Consider the following 21,213-nt stretch of genomic DNA (forward strand, 5'->3'; position numbering starts at 1 on the left):
GTTCTACTCCACATTTAAAACGATTGTTAAAGGAGCCAAACAAGTCACGTATAATTTATACTTTAATACGGAAAAGAAACCATACATCTGGGGTCCATACACAGCACAGGAGCACTTCAGTACATCCAGAGTAAGACAAAAGTTGACCTTGTACTTGAAGTAGGTGACTGTGCGAGGAGGAAAAGCAAACACTTTTAAAATTTGGTTCAGTGTTCCAATGGAACCCACTCTACTAACGAAATTTAAAATCCAGAATGAATAATTACTTGGGAAAGCCAATAAACTACAGTGGGTAAGTGGTAAAATCTGCATGGAAATATGGGAGCTGGATAATGTGCATCCCATGCTGAAGGTCCAGTTGATTGCACAGGGAACCTCAAAATTCCTACAGGCACTGACAGTCTGTAACTCCCAAGAGGGCCTGGTGCAGTTTAATGAACTGCCTGAATCCTTGCAGAGGCTGAGCTGCCCCTGGGCTCAGGGACACACTGGGTGGGATTTCGTTTGGTTGGATATGGTCCTTTAGCTGCCAGATTCCAAAAGGTGCTGCTGAGGTGCAATTCTCAGCACCTGATGCCTTGACACAGTCTTGAAACAACACCCACACTTCAGTCCTTAGAGCAGAACGTGTGGAACCTCCAATTCCAGCTCAGCTGGGCAATACCAACACTCATTTACTTAGACCTGACACTGCTGGGGAAATAAATCCACACTGGAAAACAATCACAGAGCCTGGGGGACATCACTGCTGGGCACTCAGGGCCCAGGGACAAGTTCCACCACTGCTGGGCTCACCAGTGCTTCTGTTGTCCTGAGGAACAGCTCATACCAAGGCAAGGACTGGGGTTGGTCTGGCCCCTGGTGGAGGTTCATGGTCCATGTGTCTTCTTTTCTCTACCACATAAATAATTCATCTGGAGCAATAATGAGTGTCTGCACATCACCCCAGCTCTGTGCAGGCACCAAAGGACGCTTCTCTCTACTGACCCAATGACACACAGGGAGGAGTTTTCAAAAGTAGTCAAGAGAAATTTAGGCATCTGAACACCTAGGACTCTTGAAATCTTCCCGTAGGCACTTCTTTTTAGAAGAAATCTATTTGCTGCATTTGGGAAAGAAGCTAAGAATGGAAACTGAGAGAATGGAACTTGTATCCGTACTAATGGAAACTAAAATGTGCCTTGGCGGAGATTTGTTACTTGCAACTAAAAACTTCTGCTTGATCTTGTTATGTTACTTGCACTGAAAACCACAAACACCTTGGCAGCAACCAGCAGCAAACTTCACTGCTCAATTCACCATGCACTTGGCAGTCAGAAGGAGAACAATACAAATTTGCTTGATGTTGCAACCTGGCAAAAAAAAGATTAAACTTTCTAGGGCCAGACTGATACCTACATCTCAGTTTTGCCAAGTCTGACCAGGTAACACCCATGAAATGCAGGTTTCAACACCTTTGCCAGAGCAGCACTGACCTGCCCAGCTTTGTGAGGAGCTCTGTCCCTTTCCTTCTTGAATGGTTTCAGCTTTTCTTTGCACCAGCACCATGTTTAAAACTCTGGTTTGGGGACATAGAGCCTTTACATAGCCTCAGAAGGGATGGCTTTGGGAGGCAGCTCAGTTCTGGGTACCCTCAGCTGAGCTGGGGCAGTGCAGAACTCACTGTGTGCTCATTAGGGGTTAAACCAGCTCCTACAGGGAATTCCTCCATGGAACTCCCACAGCGAACTCAGTGCTGCAGGAGCAGGACTCCAATCCACCTGAGCTAAACCAGTCTGGAGTGTGCCTGTTCTTAATTCCCAGAGCCTGACATAGATCAGGATAACGCACTCAGAGCAGCAAAGGAGTTGTTCCCACGTATGTCCATTTTTCTCTTCTTAGGGCTGGTTTACTATTGGTATTTCTTACGTGTCTGACAGAAAAATGGCCCAGTCAGTTCCAAATTGGGAAGAAAGTAGGTGACTTTTTAAAGCTACTGCAGCAGCTCCTTGGAGAGTCTACAGCAATTCTGACTAAGGTTGATGAGAACAAGGATTTTACTCAGGTAGTAAACTGGGAGCTCCTCCACTGGCTTTGTTTGTCTTAGCAGGGGGATGGAGAAGACAACTCAAAGTCTTCAGTATGCACAGTTACCTCTAGAAAGCTTCTTACATCTATGTGGCTATTAACAGATTTATTTTATTGATAAAATATCAGCTACAGTCTTTTTTGGATTTTCCTTCAGCATGATCTACTCATTTTACTGAACTTAACAGAAAACATCCCTAAAAACAATGATTCCATCTCACAGAGAAGTACAGATGGGGAACTCCTGTGAATATGCTTCCTATGGAACTGGTTCCTCCTTCCTAGGGCAGCAGTACACCACGCTGGATCCAAAGCCAGGTGGCAGTGCAAACAGATTCCTCCATGCTCAGGCTTTGCTGCCACACTGTGCTACATTTCTGCTGGTTGATATAGAATATCGTCTGTCCTGCTTTGATGTTCACTCCTCTGTAACTCACAAAAACAAAGCTGTGCCTAATGGCAAAGGAAAGCTTTGTCTTGACAGGCCCAGAATTTCCTCTCTCATGTCCCACAAGACATTTCCACACTTGTGCTCTTCTTTCAGAAGTTTAGATAAAATATTCAGCACCCACAATCCGGAAGCCTTTGTAGTAGAAACAACAGGTCATTTCTTTTTGTCTGAGCAGACGTTGCTTTTGATTGCACAATTAAGACTATGGAGTGTGGCTCTTTATTAACATGCTTGAAATATGACAACGTAGTAAGAGCATGAACGAGGATAAAACACCTGGCAGGAGTCTGTGTCCCATCACCTGGGATGAAACCGTGGTGAGAATCTCCCACCTCCAGCAGGATTCTCCACCCTGAGCCACACTAATCCGGTAGATCATTAACAACCATTTGGGAGAAGGGGGCGTTCAGCCTGTCCAGTTCATCCACTTGGGGGGGGTGATGCATGATAACCTCGTGGTCCTCTGAGACATCATCCCCCACCGTGACCAGGTTTGTCAGGGATTTGCTGCGAACACACTGGAAATCCACGTGGCGGCTCTTGCCCTCCTCCTTCTCCCAGGACATCTGGATGAAGGGACGCTGCACGTAGTTGTAGATCACCTCAGAGCGGCCACCAGGTCTCCTCTTCACCTTCTCCTTGCACGTGGGGTACCCTGGAAACACAGAGAGCCACTCAGTTCCACTGCACCTCTCTGACTCACAAAGGGACAACAGGATTCCAGAACATCCAGGTAGGAGTGACAGTGGGGTCAGGGTGGGACACATGCACAACTCAGCTCAGATTCCACATTTAGCATAACTGGCTTGCAGAAGACTGTTCTCCTTTCCCCTGAAAAGGAGTCCTGGAAGGCTGGGCATTCTTCAAAAAGGAAAACTTAAAGCTCCAGGAGCAGGTCATCCCCATGTGCCAAAAGATGAGCCAGTGAGGATGAGAAGGAAAAAGGGCCAGATAAATCAGGAGGACTATGAGGATGTCATGAGGTTATGTGGGGAAAAATGAGGAGTTAAAGCTGAACAGGAGCTCAGGTAGGCAACAAGGCCATGGGCACCTGGGCTGTACCAGCCATGGTTCCTTCAGCAGGCCCAGGGCAGTGATTGTCCCCCTGTGCCGGGCACTGCTGAGGTATCTTGAGCACTGTGTTCAATTCTGGGCCCCTCACAAGACAGACATTGAGGGGCTGGAGCGTGTCCAGAGAAGGGAACGGAGCTGGGGAAGGGTCTGGAGCACCAGGAATGGCTGAGGGAGCTGGGAGGGCTCAGCCTGGAGAAAAGGAGGCTCAGGGGGGACCTTCTGTCTCTGCACAACTCCTGACAGGAGGGGACAGTTGAGGGGGTTGGGCTGCCAGGGAACAGGGACAGGAGGAGAGGGAACAGCCTCAAGCTGTGCTGAAGGGGTTTAAATTGGATATTATAGAAAATTTCTTCACCAGGGTTGTCGAGCCATGGCACAGGCTGTCCAGGGCAGTGGTGGAGTCACCATCCATGAAGGGATTTAAAAAAACATGTGGATGTGGCACTTGGGGATGTGGTGGGCTTAGCAGTGCTGGGTTAATGGTTGGACTCAATCATCTTAGAGGCTTTTTCCAACCTAAACAATTCTATGATTCTCTTGACAAGAGGGTGCAGCACTGTGTGTACTCAGCCTGCAGGTGCTGCACAGCACCAGCCATTCTGTGAGCAAACACAGCTGCTATAAAAATAAGTCTCCCAGGACAGAGCCCAGCATTCTCTAAGCTCCCTAAGGGAAAGCTTGGATCAGCAGGTGGAAACATTTGACTCCTGTTTCCTGTTTACTCATTTCTAAGGAGACAAGTCTTTCTCCTACATGTTATGTACCTTTCACTTTCCTTTAACTTTTAAGCCCCTTGGCCAATTTCAGTGGAACACGGCAGAGGTAAAGGAAAAACATGCTGAGTTTTAACTGGCTTTGTAAAGATAAACGTAAAACACAGAGTAAACAAGGAAATGCCTGGAGTGCAGAAGAAATCAGGCTTTGCTGACTGTGGAGTCACCTGAACGTGCATTTCACCTGCTGAAGCAGCACGTTACCTTCGATGCCAATGCGAATGTTCTTCAGGCCCCGTTCCTTCAACACAGCTTTTGCCACGTCCCGGTTCTCAATGTACTTGAAGAATCTGTACAGCTTGGAACTGTAAAGGACTTGAGAAATAAAAGGGGTGATTAGAATCAACAAAGAGGAACCTCCTCCCTGCTTCTGGCATGTCCTGCTGCGCCAAAAGCCAGGTGTGGATTCCAAGGATTATTTCAGGTGTCTGTTTTCCTCACTGGGATTAATTGCACTTCCTTTTGGGAGGGCAGAGATGCAAATCACAGTCTCGATAGACTGGGTGGTGATGGGAGTGTAAAGCAAAGAATATTCCCTCATTAAGGAGCTTGAAAAAGGCTAAGGGGAGGCAGAAACAGGAGGAAAAGTACAGTGAGTGCTGGGATCAGTTTTAACTAGCCAGGCATCCTGCCTCCAACAGCACCAGCTCATACAGAGCACACAAATCAGGGCTCCACGTGCCAGCATCTCCTCCTGGAGGAAGCCAGATTGGGAATGTGTCCTTTCCTTATGGCTGGGTGTATGTGGAACAGAGTGCAGAGCCCTTACTTTGTGAATACTCCTCTCCCATGGGAGGTGGATGATCCTCATCCCAGTCCACGGTGTCCTCGTCGGTCAGCACGACGATGTGACACTCCCGCTCGCCCTTCCGCGCGCTGTCCACCATGATGGGCAGGATCAGCTCCTCCAGGTAGCTGTCAAACTGCTTGTGAGCCCCATCGTTGGAGAGCTCGTGTAACAGAGCACCTGAGGAGACACAGAGCACAGCAGCTCTGCTGCAGCATGAAAATATCTCAGCTCTGCACTTCTCAGATCCATCCAAGAGCACAGCCAGAGTTCTTCTTCAGATAAAATGCTCAACATATGTTCAGACACATCAACAGCCTCCAGATCCAGAACTGGCAAAGTCAGAAGTGCAGACTGCATTTCAAATGGGATGCAAATTGCACTGCAGAACCATTCCATTCCCATTAAAAACCCACCAAGCTCCAATCAATACAGTGAAACAGTAATAGACTGAATAATTAATTCATTATGATACTTAACTTGTATTTCCAGCAACAACCTCTGCCCTTGAAAGTGCATTTTGCTGCCTTCTCTGCGATCACTCACCAGAGAACAGGGCAGGAAATTCCACCCACAGCCTGTGTTATGATACCACACACCCCATTTCAGTAAAGTGCCTTTCACAGACCTGCCTGTGTTAAAAGTACTTATTTTTGCCAGCATGCCCACCAAAAAGCTGCTCCCAATCAAACCCCTTCATGACCAGGAATTCTACTTTCTCCAGATTTAGTATCTTTGATTCCTGCTCTGGCCACCAGCCTTTAGCTTAAATTATTCATGATTCTCTGGTACATTTTGGATAGGGGTTATAATCCTGCTTTTAGCCTTCATTCTGTTGGCAGTAACAGCAAGCTCTGCTCAGTCTCTGTTAAAAAAGAGACTAAAATGTTTATAATTTGCTTTTGGAGCAAAGTGCCTGTGTTGTGAAGGATTTGGTCACTTCACTTTGGATTGAAGCAGCCAAAAGGAAGCTGTTTAAATGCAACTTGAGCCCCAGTGAAATCCATGTGTTCATGCTTAAACTAAAGCTCAAGATTAAGAACTGCACTGAATCAGGATCAGAGTGCTCAACGCCCTGCAGATGATCTCCTAAGAGCTCATTTCTCTTCATACTTACTTAAATCTTGACATTTGATTGTGTTGAAATCAAAGTTTATGCAGAGGTAATCACATGTGTCTCGAAGGTCTGGGATAGAAATCCCATCAGGGCAGTTAATGATTCCGGTTTTGTAATAATCCTGTGAATAAAAGGACAGGTTTTGGAGAGAAAAATTAGGAACATCTTGGACTATGATAATTCCTAATTAGTTCTTTATTTTGTTTACTAATATTGGATACTGAAACTATTTATAAAATAGCCCTACTTGTCTAAGAATCTACATCTTTTTGCAGATCCTCTAGGGTCTGATAAATTATGAGCTCCAGTTAAAACCTTTCCATGACACAGGGTTTCATAACATCTCATATGCACTATGTATTTATATACAACCACAAGGTCAGGATACAGCTCAGGAATTACAACAGCAGGACACAGAAAAGGTAAAAGGCAACACGAGCAAATATCTGGCATGTGGACTTATACCAAAGCCTGCTATATTTTTTTTTAGAAATCACATTGCAAAACCTAAAACCAGAATGTTCCAGGGAGTGCCTGGAGATGGCTCAGCTGTGTGACAAATAGATTGTTTGTTTCTCTTCTCCCCACCTGCAGAGCTGCCCTTACCAGCACGGTGCGGAACACGGCTGAGCTGATCCCTTCTGCGATCTCGTACTCGCCCTTCTCGTTTGGCCGGGTGAAATTGTATTCTCTGCCTGGCCCAAACATTCTGAAAGAGGTAAAGAACTGTGTAAGTGCACAAGGACATCGAAATGTATTTATTTCAGAGACAAATAGACGCACTGGGGTTAGAAAATTCTTTCCTGTGTGGGCATGGAGGGCCTGGCAGAGGCTGCCCAGAGCAGCTGTGGCTGCCCCAGCCCTGGAAGCGTCCAAGGCCAGTCTGGATGGGGCTTGGAGTAACCTGGGCTAGTGGAAGGTGTCCCTGCCCATAGCAGGGGTGAAATGAACTGAGCTTCAAAGTCTCTTGCAGCTGAGGCCATTCCACGATTCTGTGATGAAGCCCAGCAGTGACACAGAGATACAGTAACTTAAACCTCCACTCCAATCTCTTCCTTAGTAAATAAGGACAAGACTTGGCTCAGGGAGGCCTCTGTTGCTATGGTTACTTTACTCTAAGGAACAAGCCAAAGGAACAGAGCATTCAGTCCTGGGGCAGAAAATCCCCTGGCAATAAAGCCCTTGCACTGACCTACACCAGATAACTCCACATGACTTTAGATGCCTTGTTTTACACAATAATCCATGCAAGGCTCAGTGACCCACCAGAACCCTTTGGCCAGAGAGGTGGAAGTGCTGGCAATACAGCACATGAGGATTTCTTGGTGCAGCAACAGGTTCCAACCTCTCAGAAGGAGCTGAGCAACCTCTCCTTTGGGAGAGTATCAAGAGGTGGCAGCAGGAAGGGATGGAGCATTATCATATTCCCCATTCAGGAGGAAGGTTATCAGCTGGGGACAGATGTACAGCTGACAGACCAAGCAAACACTTGGGGAGAAGGAAAAGGAGATCACCTTTGGCTAAAAGTGTGCATTTTTTGATGGACATGGAGACTTATCTAGAGAACTACCAACTCTCCATCTGGTCAGGTCTTCTGGGCCTCACTCACAGCCAAATTCTTACTGGGGTCATCGTGTGTACAGATGAGATCACAAACAAACATTACATGTTTATTCCATTAAAAAAAAATTAGATTGTCTTGAGGTACCTTGAAGGTAAGAGAAGTGACCCACCTTCCCAGCATGGTGTCAGGGTGAGCAGTGAAGATCTGAGGATTCACTGCAAAGCGGGTGCCATCCACCACCAGGGTCACTTTCTCTGGAGCTACTGTCTGGGAACTGCTGTTTGAAGACAATGCACAGCATCCATGGCGTTCCTGGGTATTAAAATATTCCAGCTGTCTCTTATTTCCATCTGGGATATGGCAGTTGTGAGGTTCTTCAGGAGCAGACAGCATGCTACAGATCTGGGGATTTACTGAGCAAGTGTTGTGTCGGCATTCAGAATCCAAACCTGAGGAACACAAACAAACATTGCAAGGGGAGGAGAAAATTTATTGAAAAACATCATTTCATAGTAACACTTCCTACTGAAATGAGAAAACTGAGTCATGCAATAATTAAGGATGCCATAACTGTCAGGGTGATGTTGCAGGACATAAAACTATGCTGCTATTGAACTGCACCAGCAGCAGGATGTTTTGGTGAGCCATGGTGCTTAATGTTCCTTGTTAAAGCAAGATGGATTCAGCTGAAAAGGGCAGGAGCACAGGAATTAAACAAGGCCAGAAATACAGACCCAGCCTGCTGGCAGGACTCCCACAGGAAGCTGAGCAGCAGCACACACCTCAGCAGAGTGCTGTAAGGCAGCAGTGCCCAGTGCCAGTCCGTGGTGGGCACACAGGACTGCCCAGATGCCTGCAGGGAATCTGTTCAGGGCCAGCTCCAGGCTGGCCAGGGCACTCCTGTGGGATGCTCTTGCCAAAATGCTGAACTCTGCTGTGAACTTCTGACCTTTGGAGCAACCTGGCACAGGCAGGGCACATACTGCCCAGTGCAAACTGCCCTGTGATACTGGAACATTTTCCAAAACACAACACCCCTTAAAGCCCAAAAAATAATCTCCCTCAAAGATTACAACGTTGAGGGCATTATCCTTACCCTCAGTCCTGGGAACTGCAGGGCTGTGACCTCCTAACACCACAGAACTTTCTTCTGACTCATGGGCTGCTACAGTTCTGTTTTCCACAGGACAACTGGACTCCTGATTTCTCAACCAGTCTGTGCCCCCAGCACAGTTCCCATTCATGCTGGGCCTCCGTGCCGTGAGGAGTTGGTGGCGTTTCCTAAGAGAAGAGCTGGAGAGAGAATCCAGGTTGTTAGTTTAGGAAGAAACTAGCAAGCAAGAAAGTTCAAATCTCTGTATCTGGTACCACAAACAAGGTCCCTCAGGCTCAAAAGGCATTTCTTCAGGTATTTAACTGTGTTTCAGAGGCTTATGGTGCTAGTTATACCCCTACCCTCACCTGGGAAGAGGGGAAAAAAAGATTTTAAAGTAATCAGGGGTCTATTAAATCCATTTAATCTATAGACCTTCACTTTTTTAAAGCTAAGTCTAAAGCCACTGATTGATTTAGATCACATGTGTGTTCCTGCAAACACTTCCTGGCAACTCCTCCAGACCTCTACAGCCCTTTAAAAATGTTTATATTCTTGACTCTCAGTCCTGGCCAAATGAGCTCTATAACATGGTTACAGCCTGAAATATAACATTTTCCCAGTTAACAGCTCAGGCATTGCCTCCTAACCACTCTGAGGTTTGACCAGGAGGTTCCCTGCTCCCAATCATTGCTTGGTTTTGGTTCTTTCTTCCTGATTTATGCTGCGCTGTCACACAGTGCTCCCCCCAGTATTTAACCCACTACAGTCCCACAACAAACACCTGGATGGTGCAGACCAGCCCCACACATGATGCTTGAACCACTGCCACTCACATCTGGAATGCTCTCCCAGCATATGCAGAGACACAGATGTCTTTTTTTTCCAAGTAAAATTCCTTTTTCCTTCTATCTTTAAGACCCACTTCACCCCATTCTATCTCCTAACAGATCAGATCTCTTTGCTGTCTTTTTCCCTCACTCTCTCTGGCATTTGCTTTGCTCTGGACAAGAATCAGCTCTCCTTTCTTAGCTTCAAGTGTTTTCCTTTTATTCTCTCAAACATAAAACACCAATTTCCTCATTAATGAATTTTTTCCAATTTCCCCCCTGCAGAACAATTGTCCTGTGTCTTTCCCTTGGCTGAATGATGACTGCAGGGCCTGTGGGTGCCATCTCTGATGCCTGGCAGACACAAAGCAGATAAAACACAGCACTAATAAAACAGCAAAATGCCAAGTCAGAGTTGCTGAGTTTTCTGGCCAGCACCTGCTGAGGGTGAAGGCCTTAATGAGCAGTTCAGTGGTGGGTTTCAAGCTCATTGTTACAGGCAGTCTGAATTAAGCATTTTATTCCTAATGAGGATTTTAAAGAGGAGTAACAATTCACTCCTTTTGTTCTGTAAACCCAATTCTAAGTTGCCAGCATTATTATATCTGTATATTTTTAGAAAATCTGCCGCTTACACATCATGTGATGGTTATCCAAAGGAAGATTTTTGGCAACAACAAAACCATTTCTTTTTTTAAAGGCTCTGGTTGGCAGCACAGTGACACAAGGAGCCCCCAAGGGTCATCTCAGTCCCAGCAACCTGAACAGCACCCAGAGCACTGCCTTGCCCTCTGCTCTCACCAAAATACCCAGTGTGGGAAAACTCCCTCTCCCCACACCTTCCAGGCTGCTTTCCTGTCCTGGCTGCCTGGACCCTGAAACCCCTCGGGAGTCCCACCAGAAACCCCTGTGAATGCTGCCTTGTACCTGGGAATAGACTCCTGGAATATCTTGAGTTGGAGGAGAACATCAGTATGTGAGTTCACCTCCCTGCTGCTTGCAGGGCCACCCACAACTGAACTGTGTGACCAAGCATCCTCCAGGGAGAATCATGGAATATCCTGGGCTGGAAGGGACCCACAGGAATCATCCAGTCCAGCTCCTGGCCCTGCACAGACAGCCCAACAATCCCTGGAGCTCAGGCAGCTTTGGGGCTGTGCCCATTCCCTGGGGAGCCTGGTCAGGGCCCAGCACCTTCTGGGGGAAGAACCTTTCCTGACATCTTAAGTGGGATGGATGTGGTCACACATGAACAAATCTTTTACCTGATCAAAAGTAACACAAACTCCATGTGAACAGCCTGAGCAACCCTCTGCCCTCTTCTCTTGTGTGCCAGAGCAGCACAGGGGGGGAGAATGTCCAGCAGTGCCAGGCAGTGGGACACAGGGGTGTGGAAGGAAATTTAAATATGAAAAGCCACATACGCTAAAACACCCTGGAGGGAAAAAAAGCACACCCCTACCTCTTCACCCCTAAAAGCCTTTAAATCAATTCCAGAACTGACAATGTCCAGTGGAACAAAAAGTCAACTATTCTCCTGTTTCACAGCACTGTAATTATTGTGAGGAAATGGAGTTTTTTAAGACTGCAAATGTTAAAGTATTTATACAACTAATAATGTGACTTCAAACACATTCACTGAATTATTATATTGTATGTTTTGACCCTGAGATTAGCTCAGTTATCAGCTCATGATGCTGAAACTTCAAACACATTCACTGAATTATATTGTATGTTTTGACCCTGAGAGTAGCTCAGTTATCAGCTCATGATGCTGATAACACCAAGGTTGTATATTCAATCCCTGCATGGGCCATTCACTGAAGATTTGGACTTAATGATCCTTGTGGGTCCCTTTCAACTCAGAATATTCTGCAATCTGTCATCTGAACAAAAATGCTTTAAAATTTGGTAGCTGCACTGAAAGCCAAAACCTGTTTTTTAAAATGCAGTTTGATTTACTTAGGGAAAAGCATTTTGAGGTGGGGAAAAGAATATCCTTGTTGAGCAGATATATAATCATAACTGTCGTGGTTTGAGAGGAAGTAAGTTTTCTGGGATATGCTAAGGGAAAGCCCTTAAAGGGAGTCATTCTTGAGAGCTGCTGGCTGTCAGGAGGAACCCCAAAATGTTCTGGGCTGGAGGGACATTAAAGCATCTCAAGGGACATGTTCCACTAGCCCAGGTGGCTCAGAGGAACAGACACCACACTGGGCTGTGCTCAGGAATTCTTTTCCCCCAGCATTAATTTTCCTACACTGAAACAACATCCCTGACAAAGCTGATGCTACCCCACTCACCAGGGAACAGGATTTGCTCTGTGAGCTGACAAAAACTCCATTAAGAAAACAAGATAAGCATAAAATTTACTTCTTGGTCCTCTTTCTTCCAGGAGTGATGAATTGCTGCAGCTCTGCCAACAACCTCCCCTTGTGGTGCCTGAACAGTCTCTTGACTATTTAATGCATTACTCAGCAGAGAGAAGAAATTAGCCAGGAAATCAGATCAATAACAGAGTATATGAAGGCAAAGAGCAGAGTTATTCAGGGACACTTAGATTCCATAACTTCCCCAGAGCTCTGCCTTACAAGCCCCATTTAAGTGATGTCAAACAGCGCAAAACACCAACTGAATTTCACAACAACAAAACTGGATTGAGTCAGTGTTGAAATCTTTGCTCATCACCTCAAGCTCTGAATTACATGCAGAGACCCTGCACATCCTTCAGCAGAGTCCTTAACTACAGCAGCTCAGAAATTATTTACAGAACTATCACCAGTTACTCAGGAACTACAATACACCAATTTTCCCTTGTCATTCCCACTCTTCTGCTGCTTCATCTGCTAAGCAGGATTGTCAGGGAAAAAATGGCCCAGCTGTTTGACATCTTCCTCCTCCTTCTTTTCTGTTTTCTTCAACAAAGTTGAGCACCAGCAAAACCTGCTGAAAGCAGCTGCTCTTTGCAATGTGGTGGCTCTCCCAAGCAGAAGATCTGACTTTCCCCTTTCCTGGAAGTGGAACATCCAGTCCTGCTGATCATCCAACCCAGCTCAGGCTGATGGCATTTCCCTGTCTCCTGGCATGCCAAAATCCTGCAGCTCGTGTGTCAGCAGAATTGAGGGAAATGAGTAAAGATCTTTTGGCACATCTGGCTCGTACAATAAATCCCCAAACTGGTCATTTAATGTGACAAATATATTACAAACACACCCAGAACCCAGTGGGGAGACAAGTACACAAAGACTTCAAGGCCAAACTCCTGCCTGACCAGCTTACAAATGTCCTGGTTTCCTTTCATGCCCAGGATCAAGGAGAACTACCCATGGTGAGAATGAATGCCTATAAATAATAATTAGCACCATTCAGCTTCAAAGCTTTTTACAAATATTAACTGCTCATTGCTCCTAAGAGCCCTGGGAAGCACTGCAGGGAAGTGTTTTATGAGAGAAAACAGGGACACAGAGGCAGAGAGCTAATCCTCAGGCTCAGAGCAGCAGCCCTCAGCCTGCTCAGGTGTTACTGACTTGGAGCACGTTCACTCCTCAGCTCCTAGCCCTGCACCAGCAGTTCCCCTGTGCTAGCAGGACAAAAACACTGCCAGGTCAGCACCCTCCTTAGAGGGCTCTTTCCATGCACGTTTCCACCCTCTGGGAAGTGTCAATTGACTGGTACCACAGTGAACAGGCACCATGATGTGTTTCCTCACTCCTCTGGGACTTGTTTGCATGCTCAGATCCTGAAGGAGCAGGTAAGGACCAGTCCACAGAGGAGCTGAAGCCTCACAGCTGGATTGTGGGAGCTGGGCACTCAGGAACAGCAAAAGCCCCATGTCATATTCAGCATTGAAGATCAGAGAAAGGTTGGGATTTTAATTTTTTTAAATGGAATCAGTATCAGAATCAAAAAACAAAATTCCCATCTGGCTTTGGCCATAGATGGAGCATGTGGCCACTCCTTCCTCTGGAATACAACAATGTCAAGAATGAGCTGTGCAACTGCACAAACATCTCTGCTCTCCAGACCCTGTGCTGGTGGTCCCACTGAAATCATCTCTATTTGAACTTGTCTAGAGCCTTGTCTTTTGTTGAGGGAAAAACATGAAAGTCATATTTAAGTTGTTTTTAATCACAAAGTGGAAACACTTTAATTTTGCAATGAGCCATTGGTACAAATAATTCATGCTGCAAATGTTTTGCAGAGATAAAGAGGCTGATCCCTGTTCTTTGCAATCCTTAAGGAAGTGTTCTGGAATGTAAAGAGCCTGTGACATCTTCAGTACATTATCCTTCCCCACCCTAAGGGATCTAAAGCACATCCAAAGCTACTTCCCACTGCATGCAGCTCTCAACCCATTACTGGAAGAGCTGAATGGCTTCACTTGCACAGAGCACCATGAACAAGGTGAAAAGAAACTCAAATACTGCAACGTGGCCAGCAGAGAAAACCCATCTAGATACAACAGTTATTAAGCAAGAAAAAATAAAAGCATCACTACAAATGTGCTGGTTTCTACTTTTTATTTATTGTATTACATAAATACAATCTTTTACTATATTTATAAAGATATACTTACTCATTGGAATTTTTAAAGAGCCATTACAGAGTATTTTAGGTATGAAGAACTTCACAGAAACTTCAAAGAAAAATCATGAAAAGCCTAGCTGCCAAAATCCATTGAGGAGTAAAGCCCTGACAGCTTATACAGGGTCTCACTGTCATCTGGCATGGCAAGAGAGAAGGTGTAAGAGAGTAAGAATAGTAGAAATGAGTGGCTTTACTTCACCATTTGGTTTGCAAATGGTGAGGAAGCACCAGCAGTGAGTGAATCAGCTGGTGAACAATCCTCCCCTCTTCCTAAACCACAGCCTAACCATCACGACAGAAATAAAACTCCAAACAACTCATTTTTAAGGTGACAACACTCCTTTAAGTCTACAAAAACATTCCCACGTACAATTATTCTCAGAAATATGAGCAAGCAGGAAACACGCGCACGCAGGGTGTGCCTGACCTAATTCCACAGCCCTGCTCTGAGAACAAGATGGATTTCTAATGGATCTGCACGTCTTTCCACACTGGCTAAAGCCTGGCTTTAATTTGTGTCCTGGTTTAACCCCAGATGGCAACTGAGCCTCAAACATCCATGTGCTCACTTCTCCCTGGTGGGATGGGGAAAAGAACTGGAAGAGTAACTCGTGGGTTGAGAGCCAGACATTTTATAGGTAAAGGAAAAGAGAAGGTTGTGTGGAGACCTCACAGCACCTTCCAGGATCTGAAGGGGCTCCAAGGAAGCCAGAGAGGGACTGCTCATAATGAACTGGAGTGACAGAACACAGGGAATGGCTTCCCACTGTCAGAGAGCAGGGATGGATGGGATACTGGCAAGGAATTCTTTCCTGTGAGTGTGGGCAGGCCCTGGCACAGGGTGCCCAGAGCAGCTGTGGCTGCCCCTGGATCCCTGGAAGTGTCCAAGGCCAGGCTGGACAGGGCTTGGAGCAACCTGGGACAGTGGAAGGTGTGGAATAGGATGAATTTTAACATTTCTTCTATCCCAAGCCAATCTGGCATTCTATGACTCAATAAAAGCCGTGCATGCAAGTAAAGCAAAAAAAGAATTCATTCCCCACTTTCCATGGGCAGGAAGGTGTTCAGCCATGCCCAGGAGAGCAGGGCTCCATCACCTGGGAAGAAAAACACCATCACTCCTAACATCCCCCCTGTTCCTTCTTCCCCCAGCTCTGTATGATGCCATAAGGAGTGGAATATCCATCCCTGGGTCTGCTGGCCTGGCTGTGTCCCCCAGCTCCTGAGCATCCCCAGCCCACTGGTGGGTGGGCAGCAAAAAAGGCCTTGGCTCTGTGTGAGCCCTGCTCAGCAATACATAAAACACCCCTGTGTTATCAACCTCATTTTCCAGCAAAATTCCAAACCATAGCCCCTTATAAGCTACTAGGAAGAAAACTAACTTTACATCAGACAAAACCAGCATAAATTCTTAAAAGGTCTTCTTAGAATATTCCAAAAGTTTCTCTAAACCTAAAAGCAGAGAAACAAATTAGCAATGATTGGCTTTCTACTTTGGAGAGGAAAAGGGCAATCTCATGGGTTTAAGATAAATAAGGAGAAGTGTTTCCTGTGCATAAGGATTAGGGGAATCACTGTAAGGTATAAACCACAGCAGGGAATGCAGCATGGAGATAATGGATCTCCCCTGGGCTGGGGAACATTGGTTAAGTAAAAAAGCAGCCATCAAACTTGATCTGAAAAATTCTAGTATTGGCAAGTAGGCAGCAATCCAACTTCTAATTTTCATAATAACTATCTGCTTCTCATCATCAGATGAAGACTTTCCCAGAGAAAGTGAAAAAACATAATTCTGCCTGTCAGCTCAGTTCACCTGCAATAAAAACTTCCCAGTGGCAGGGAGGCATTCCAGAGGGCTGTGCAGAGTGACAGGAACTCATCCAGTAGAAAGAAAGGCAAGAAGTGAAATGTTCTCCTCTATTAAAAAATTAGACCTGACCTGATGGCTCATTCTGTAACTAAGAAGGATCTTAAAGTCCCCTCAGTGCCACCCCCTGGCATGGGCAGGGACATCTTCCACTGTCCCAGGTTGCTCCAAGCCTTGGACACTGCCAGGGATGGGGCAGCCCCAGGGGATCTGGGCACCCTGTGCCAGGGCCTGCCCACCCTCCCAGGGAACAATTCCTTCCCAATATCCCATCCATCTCTGCCCTCAGGCAGTGCGAAGCCATTCCCTGTGCCCTGTGCCTCCAGGCTCTTGTCCCAAGCCCCTCTCCAGCTCTCCTGGAGTCCCTTTAGGCACTGGAAGGGGCTCTGAGGTCTCCCTGGAGCCTTCTCCCATCCAGGTTGGACATCCCCAGCTCTGCCAGCCTGGCTCCTCAGGTCTCTCCCAGCCAGGCTGAGCCCCAGGCACTGCCCAGTGCACCTGAACCAAGGGAGATGCTCAGGGTAAGGTGAGACTTGGCAGGGCTGGGGCTGACACTCCCTGGCAGCTGTAGATACACCTGGAGCACTGGAGAACAACATGGTCCAGGCATTCACCTGGACTGTACCAGAGAGAAAAACATCCAACTGCAGCCTTCACATGCTCTTCATGAACCTCCTACTGATCCTCACTGCATTCTCCCAACACAAACACAAGCAGACTATAAAAGCTGATTTATAGTCTGGCACATGAGAAAAAGCTTTTCCTTTGTTATGAAATAACTCTATCAATATACAGAGGATTCATTTTCCATCTGGCTTCAAATGATAGATGGAAAATAATGTCCAGCAGGCCTGATGCAATGCAGGACAGCCTGAAAATGTTGGCAAGAGGCAGCAAGGAGGCTGATGAAATGCTTGATTGTTTCTTCCATTCTGTGCATAGTGCTACACTGTTAGCAAAGTTTACTGACTTACTCATTTAATTGAGGCTCAACAAAAATCCACTGTTTCTACAAATGTAATTCAAAACTACAGTTGGCAATAGGGGTTTAAGGGTTTAACACTGCATTTGCACACCTTGATTTAAGACCTGGGGATCACCAGGTCCCTCTGTCACCACCAGTGCTCAGTTTATGCACTGACTGACCCCTCATCAGTGCCCCACACTCACAGCAGCTTTTCTTTTGCCAATCTACACACCAAGACTGAAACCTGCTGAAAAATAATGGGTATTTATTAACTGGATGTAACCTATTACAGACTTTCCCAAAATAGGAAGGTCACACTGTGGCAGCCTCACCAAGAGAAGAGATGAAATGCATTCAGCAATTCCACCACGGGAGCAAAATTCCTCACCACAGCAACAACTTACTGCTTTTTTATTTCCCTCCCTCTGAGGCCCAAGGTATTCATGTCAGAGAGCAAACCCAAGTGAACTGTAAAGGGTATTTCCTCACAATACTGGAATAAAAATAGTCACCTGAAAAATGGTATTTGATCCTCATAAAGAGCTTCTTACCCCTATGGCAATGGCAGCTTTGCCAGTGCTATCTGATTAAATTCAGCACTTTTAATAAAGCTGCCCATGCCCATATAGAATACACACCTCCTTCCCTGGCAGAAGGTTGGATTGTGCAGATATGATCAGGGAAAAGGGAAAAGGGAAAAAAGGGAAAAGGGAAAAAAAACTGTGGCAAAGGATGAGCTGTTGCAAATATAAGCAGGATATTTTTACCTAGAGACAGGAAAAACAAATGTTCCCTGCTAAAATAAACAATACTGAGCTAAATAAAGTTTTAAGGCTGGTGACACCTGTGAGTTACACTTTCTCTTCACCTGTGTTAAATGTTAAACTAAGCTACAAATACTCAGGTGAGAGCCTGCAACAGGAGTAAGTGCTGCAGACAACAGAGTTTGGTCGTGCTCTCTGTTCTACCATTTGTTACAAAAGTATTTACAAAGATTTCAGAAAATCCCACACACTTCATCAAAGCACAAAAAAGCTGCCTTATCCCTTTGGATTTAAAAAACCTTTTCTTTCTCAGCTATGTTCTTAGGCAGTTAAATCCGACTTGGTTCCAAGTTTGCACAATTTCAAATCCAGCATCTGTATTATGAGAAGTCCAATTTTTCAATTATAAACTGCAGCAAACTGCATAAGGACAAGAGTATTTCTGAGGGAGTGCTAACAGAGAATCTGTGTTAACAGAGAATCTGCCCTCTCATTTGTACTATGAGAAGTCCAGTGTTTCACAAACAATACTGAACTAATAAAGTTTTAAGGCAGGTGACACCTGTGAGTTACACTTTCTCTTCACCTGTGTTAAATGTTAAATTAAGCTACAAATACTCAGGTGAGAGCCTGCAACAGGAGCAAGCGCTGTAGACAACAGAGTTTGGCTGTGCTCTCTGTTCTACCATTTGCTACAAAAGTATTTACAAAGATTTCAGAAAATCCCACACACTTCAGCAAAGCACAAAAAAGCTGCCTTATCCCTTTGGATTTAAAAAACCTTTTCTTTCTCAGCTTTTGTTCTTAGGCAGTTAAATCCAATTTGGTTCCAAGTTTGCACAATTTCAAATCCAGCATCTGTATTATGAGAAGTCCAATTTTTCAATTATAAACTACAAACTGCATAAGAACAAGAGTATTTCTGAGGGAATTCTAGCAGAGAATCTGATCCACCTGCAACCACCAGAAGTTCTGATCACCCACATTTCCTGGTGGAAGTCTGGAGCAAACCCTGTGCCCAGCACCCCTCACTTACTGCCGGCTCATCCGTGCTGGATGCTCCCTGCACCACGACCCCGAAATCCTCCTGGAGCAGAGGGAAGCACCAGGCACAGCAAAGCTTCGGGAGTTTAAAACTCCTCGAGCAGCACTGGTCACTCCCCCAAAGCTGATTCATGTAAATATTTCAGGTTAAAAGTCCCTCCAGCTGATTCGTGGAAAGTTTGAATATGATCCGTGTGGTAACAACTTAAAGTCTCCTCTTTTCAGTAAAAGCTTCCCCAATATCTCTCCAAATTCTTCATTCAGACAGTTTTTGCAGGAATTGTGTGGTAGAAAAGGCTCAATTGTGGGGTAGAAAAGGCCATATTTTGAGGGAGTAAAAAAAGGGAAATACCACAAAAAATACACAAAATTGAAAAAGCAGAGAAGATGCCTACTTCAACACACATAATGAGGTGTTTGTGCTGATGGAAGGTGTCCATTTGGGTACTGGATCAGGTCACTCTTGAAAGGGGAAAGTTCTAAAATTGAAGTGTATTCCAGAACAGGCCTCTCTGGCTCTTTTTTGCCTGACAAGAGAGAACCCAGCAATATCCTAGCCAGCTGGTTTTGTGTCTATCTCAAAGATAACATGCAAAAGAAATTCCAGGAATTTTTAAAAGTTACTTATTTCAAGGAAATGGTCTTCAAAGCCTGTCTTTGTAAGGAATATTCACTTTTCTGCTGAATAATCCAAGAGAATCTCAAACTAAACCTTTATTAAACCCCTGATACTATTTATTAAAACACCCTCCTGCCACACATCCCTTAAACAGGCAGAGAGGAATTAACCACCTGAATTTTTGGTTATGTACATAAGTATGTGCACATGGATTCCCAAGGTCAGGAGCCCCAGGACTTGGGCCCAAACAAATGTACAGTACCTGAGGATAAAATGAGTTATTTTGACACATCAGCGCATTGCTGAAGAGCCTCAATAAGAACCACCACCTTCCCTCAGTGCTCCTGTGCCATGGCCAAGGCAATACATTGTTTATGTCACCTGGAAATGTTCCCTTCTGTCAGCTCAAATATTAAATCCATCGATTCTATCTCTTACTGCTTTCCCCTAAGATACAGCTGGATTGCTCAGAGACTGCTCCAAACACAATTTCACAAAACAACAGAGTTAAATATATCCCACATCATCAATAATATATCATTTTTAATGCAAAGAGAGTCTAAACAGGCAGGGAACTATTTTCCTCCTGACTCATGCCAGTGATAAAGCACATGTGTCCTGGCAAGTCTGAATAAAAAATGCCTTTAGAGAGCTCTTAATTAAAAACAAACCAAGCAATACAACATAGAAAAAAAATTCCAAGTCACTAACTTACTAACTTTTGTATGCAAAAACTTGTTATTACTTTTGCTCTGGGGGCAAGATTTTATTTCTTTAATGCCCAGTTCTCTCATCTGTCCAGATACAGGGGCAATAGGCTGGGGGACTGTAAACGGCAAGAATCTCTAATCACCAAGAGGTGTTGTCCCACACCAGATGAGGCTGGCCATCATCAGGAGAAAGAATAGATTTATGTATTTTTATATATAATTTACATAATTTGTGTATGTATAATCTATAAATTAGCTTTTATAATGACCCTATTTGTTTTAAAGACAGCAACTGTCCACTGTGGATCTTCAAGATGAGCATTGCTGTATTATCAGTGTGAACTACAGAAGTTTTAATTAATTTAAGTAAAAATTAAACATTCAGCAGACACAATACCCTAAACCAAAATTCCTCTCATAATTTACATTTTTGTTTGCTACAAAAACTTATCTGACATTTCAGCCATGGCAAAAAGCAGCTACTTGTTTGGACTCTTATTTTAGAAAGGCTGCGAGCAGCTCAGAACTCCACCTTCCTCCTCTGGAAGGGATCCCAATAAGTAACTGCTCACTCATTCCCAGCTAATCTGCTACAACTCCAACTGCCATTCATTTCTGACCAATTACATAGCAGCAGCTCGGAAAACTAACAATAGGTGGCACATTTTTGAAAGTTGGATGCAGTCACAGGAGCTTTCAAAATAATAACAGTGAAAAAACACAAAGCAAACCCAAGAAACAAACGCAGGGATGCAATGGCAATTAAATTTGCAAGGAAATACTGCCACGTTGAGAAGGAGTTCAGATTCCAGGTCTAGCAGCAGTTTGTGCCCAGTGTGAAGGGCAGAAGCAGGATTGGCAAATTCAGGTGTCCCCCAGCCCTGGGAATTTTGCCCCAAGTC

At 45.1% G+C, this 21,213-nt stretch overlaps 1 protein-coding gene across 1 annotated transcript; it reads right to left on the reverse strand.

Annotated features, from left to right (window-relative positions):
• Positions 1–44: 44 nt before the first annotated feature.
• Positions 45–19,037, reverse strand: KCTD20 (potassium channel tetramerization domain containing 20). The gene is made up of 8 exons (XM_005428115.2): positions 18,975–19,037; positions 8,930–9,126; positions 8,003–8,282; positions 6,876–6,978; positions 6,270–6,390; positions 5,135–5,332; positions 4,570–4,680; positions 45–3,173 (listed from the first exon to the last, which is right to left on the reverse strand). The coding sequence occupies exons 1-8, from the start codon at positions 18,983–18,985 to the stop codon at positions 2,881–2,883; spliced, it is 1,314 nt and encodes a 437-aa protein (XP_005428172.1). The 5' UTR covers positions 18,986–19,037; the 3' UTR covers positions 45–2,880.
• Positions 19,038–21,213: the final 2,176 nt, after the last annotated feature.

The sequence above is a fragment of the Geospiza fortis genome, unplaced genomic scaffold, assembly GCF_000277835.1.
Source record: "Geospiza fortis unplaced genomic scaffold, GeoFor_1.0 scaffold391, whole genome shotgun sequence".
NCBI classification, from domain to species: Eukaryota; Metazoa; Chordata; class Aves; order Passeriformes; family Thraupidae; genus Geospiza; species Geospiza fortis.

Bases quoted from the DNA above. Each gene is read 5' to 3' on its own strand.
- KCTD20 (XM_005428115.2), bottom strand. The intron at 6,391-6,875 runs GTAAGGGCAGCT...TTTTATTCACAG, and splicing joins CCGTGTTCCGCACCGTGCTG to GATTATTACAAAACCGGAAT. The intron at 5,333-6,269 runs GTAAGTATGAAG...GTGTCTCCTCAG, and splicing joins AATCAAATGTCAAGATTTAA to GTGCTCTGTTACACGAGCTC.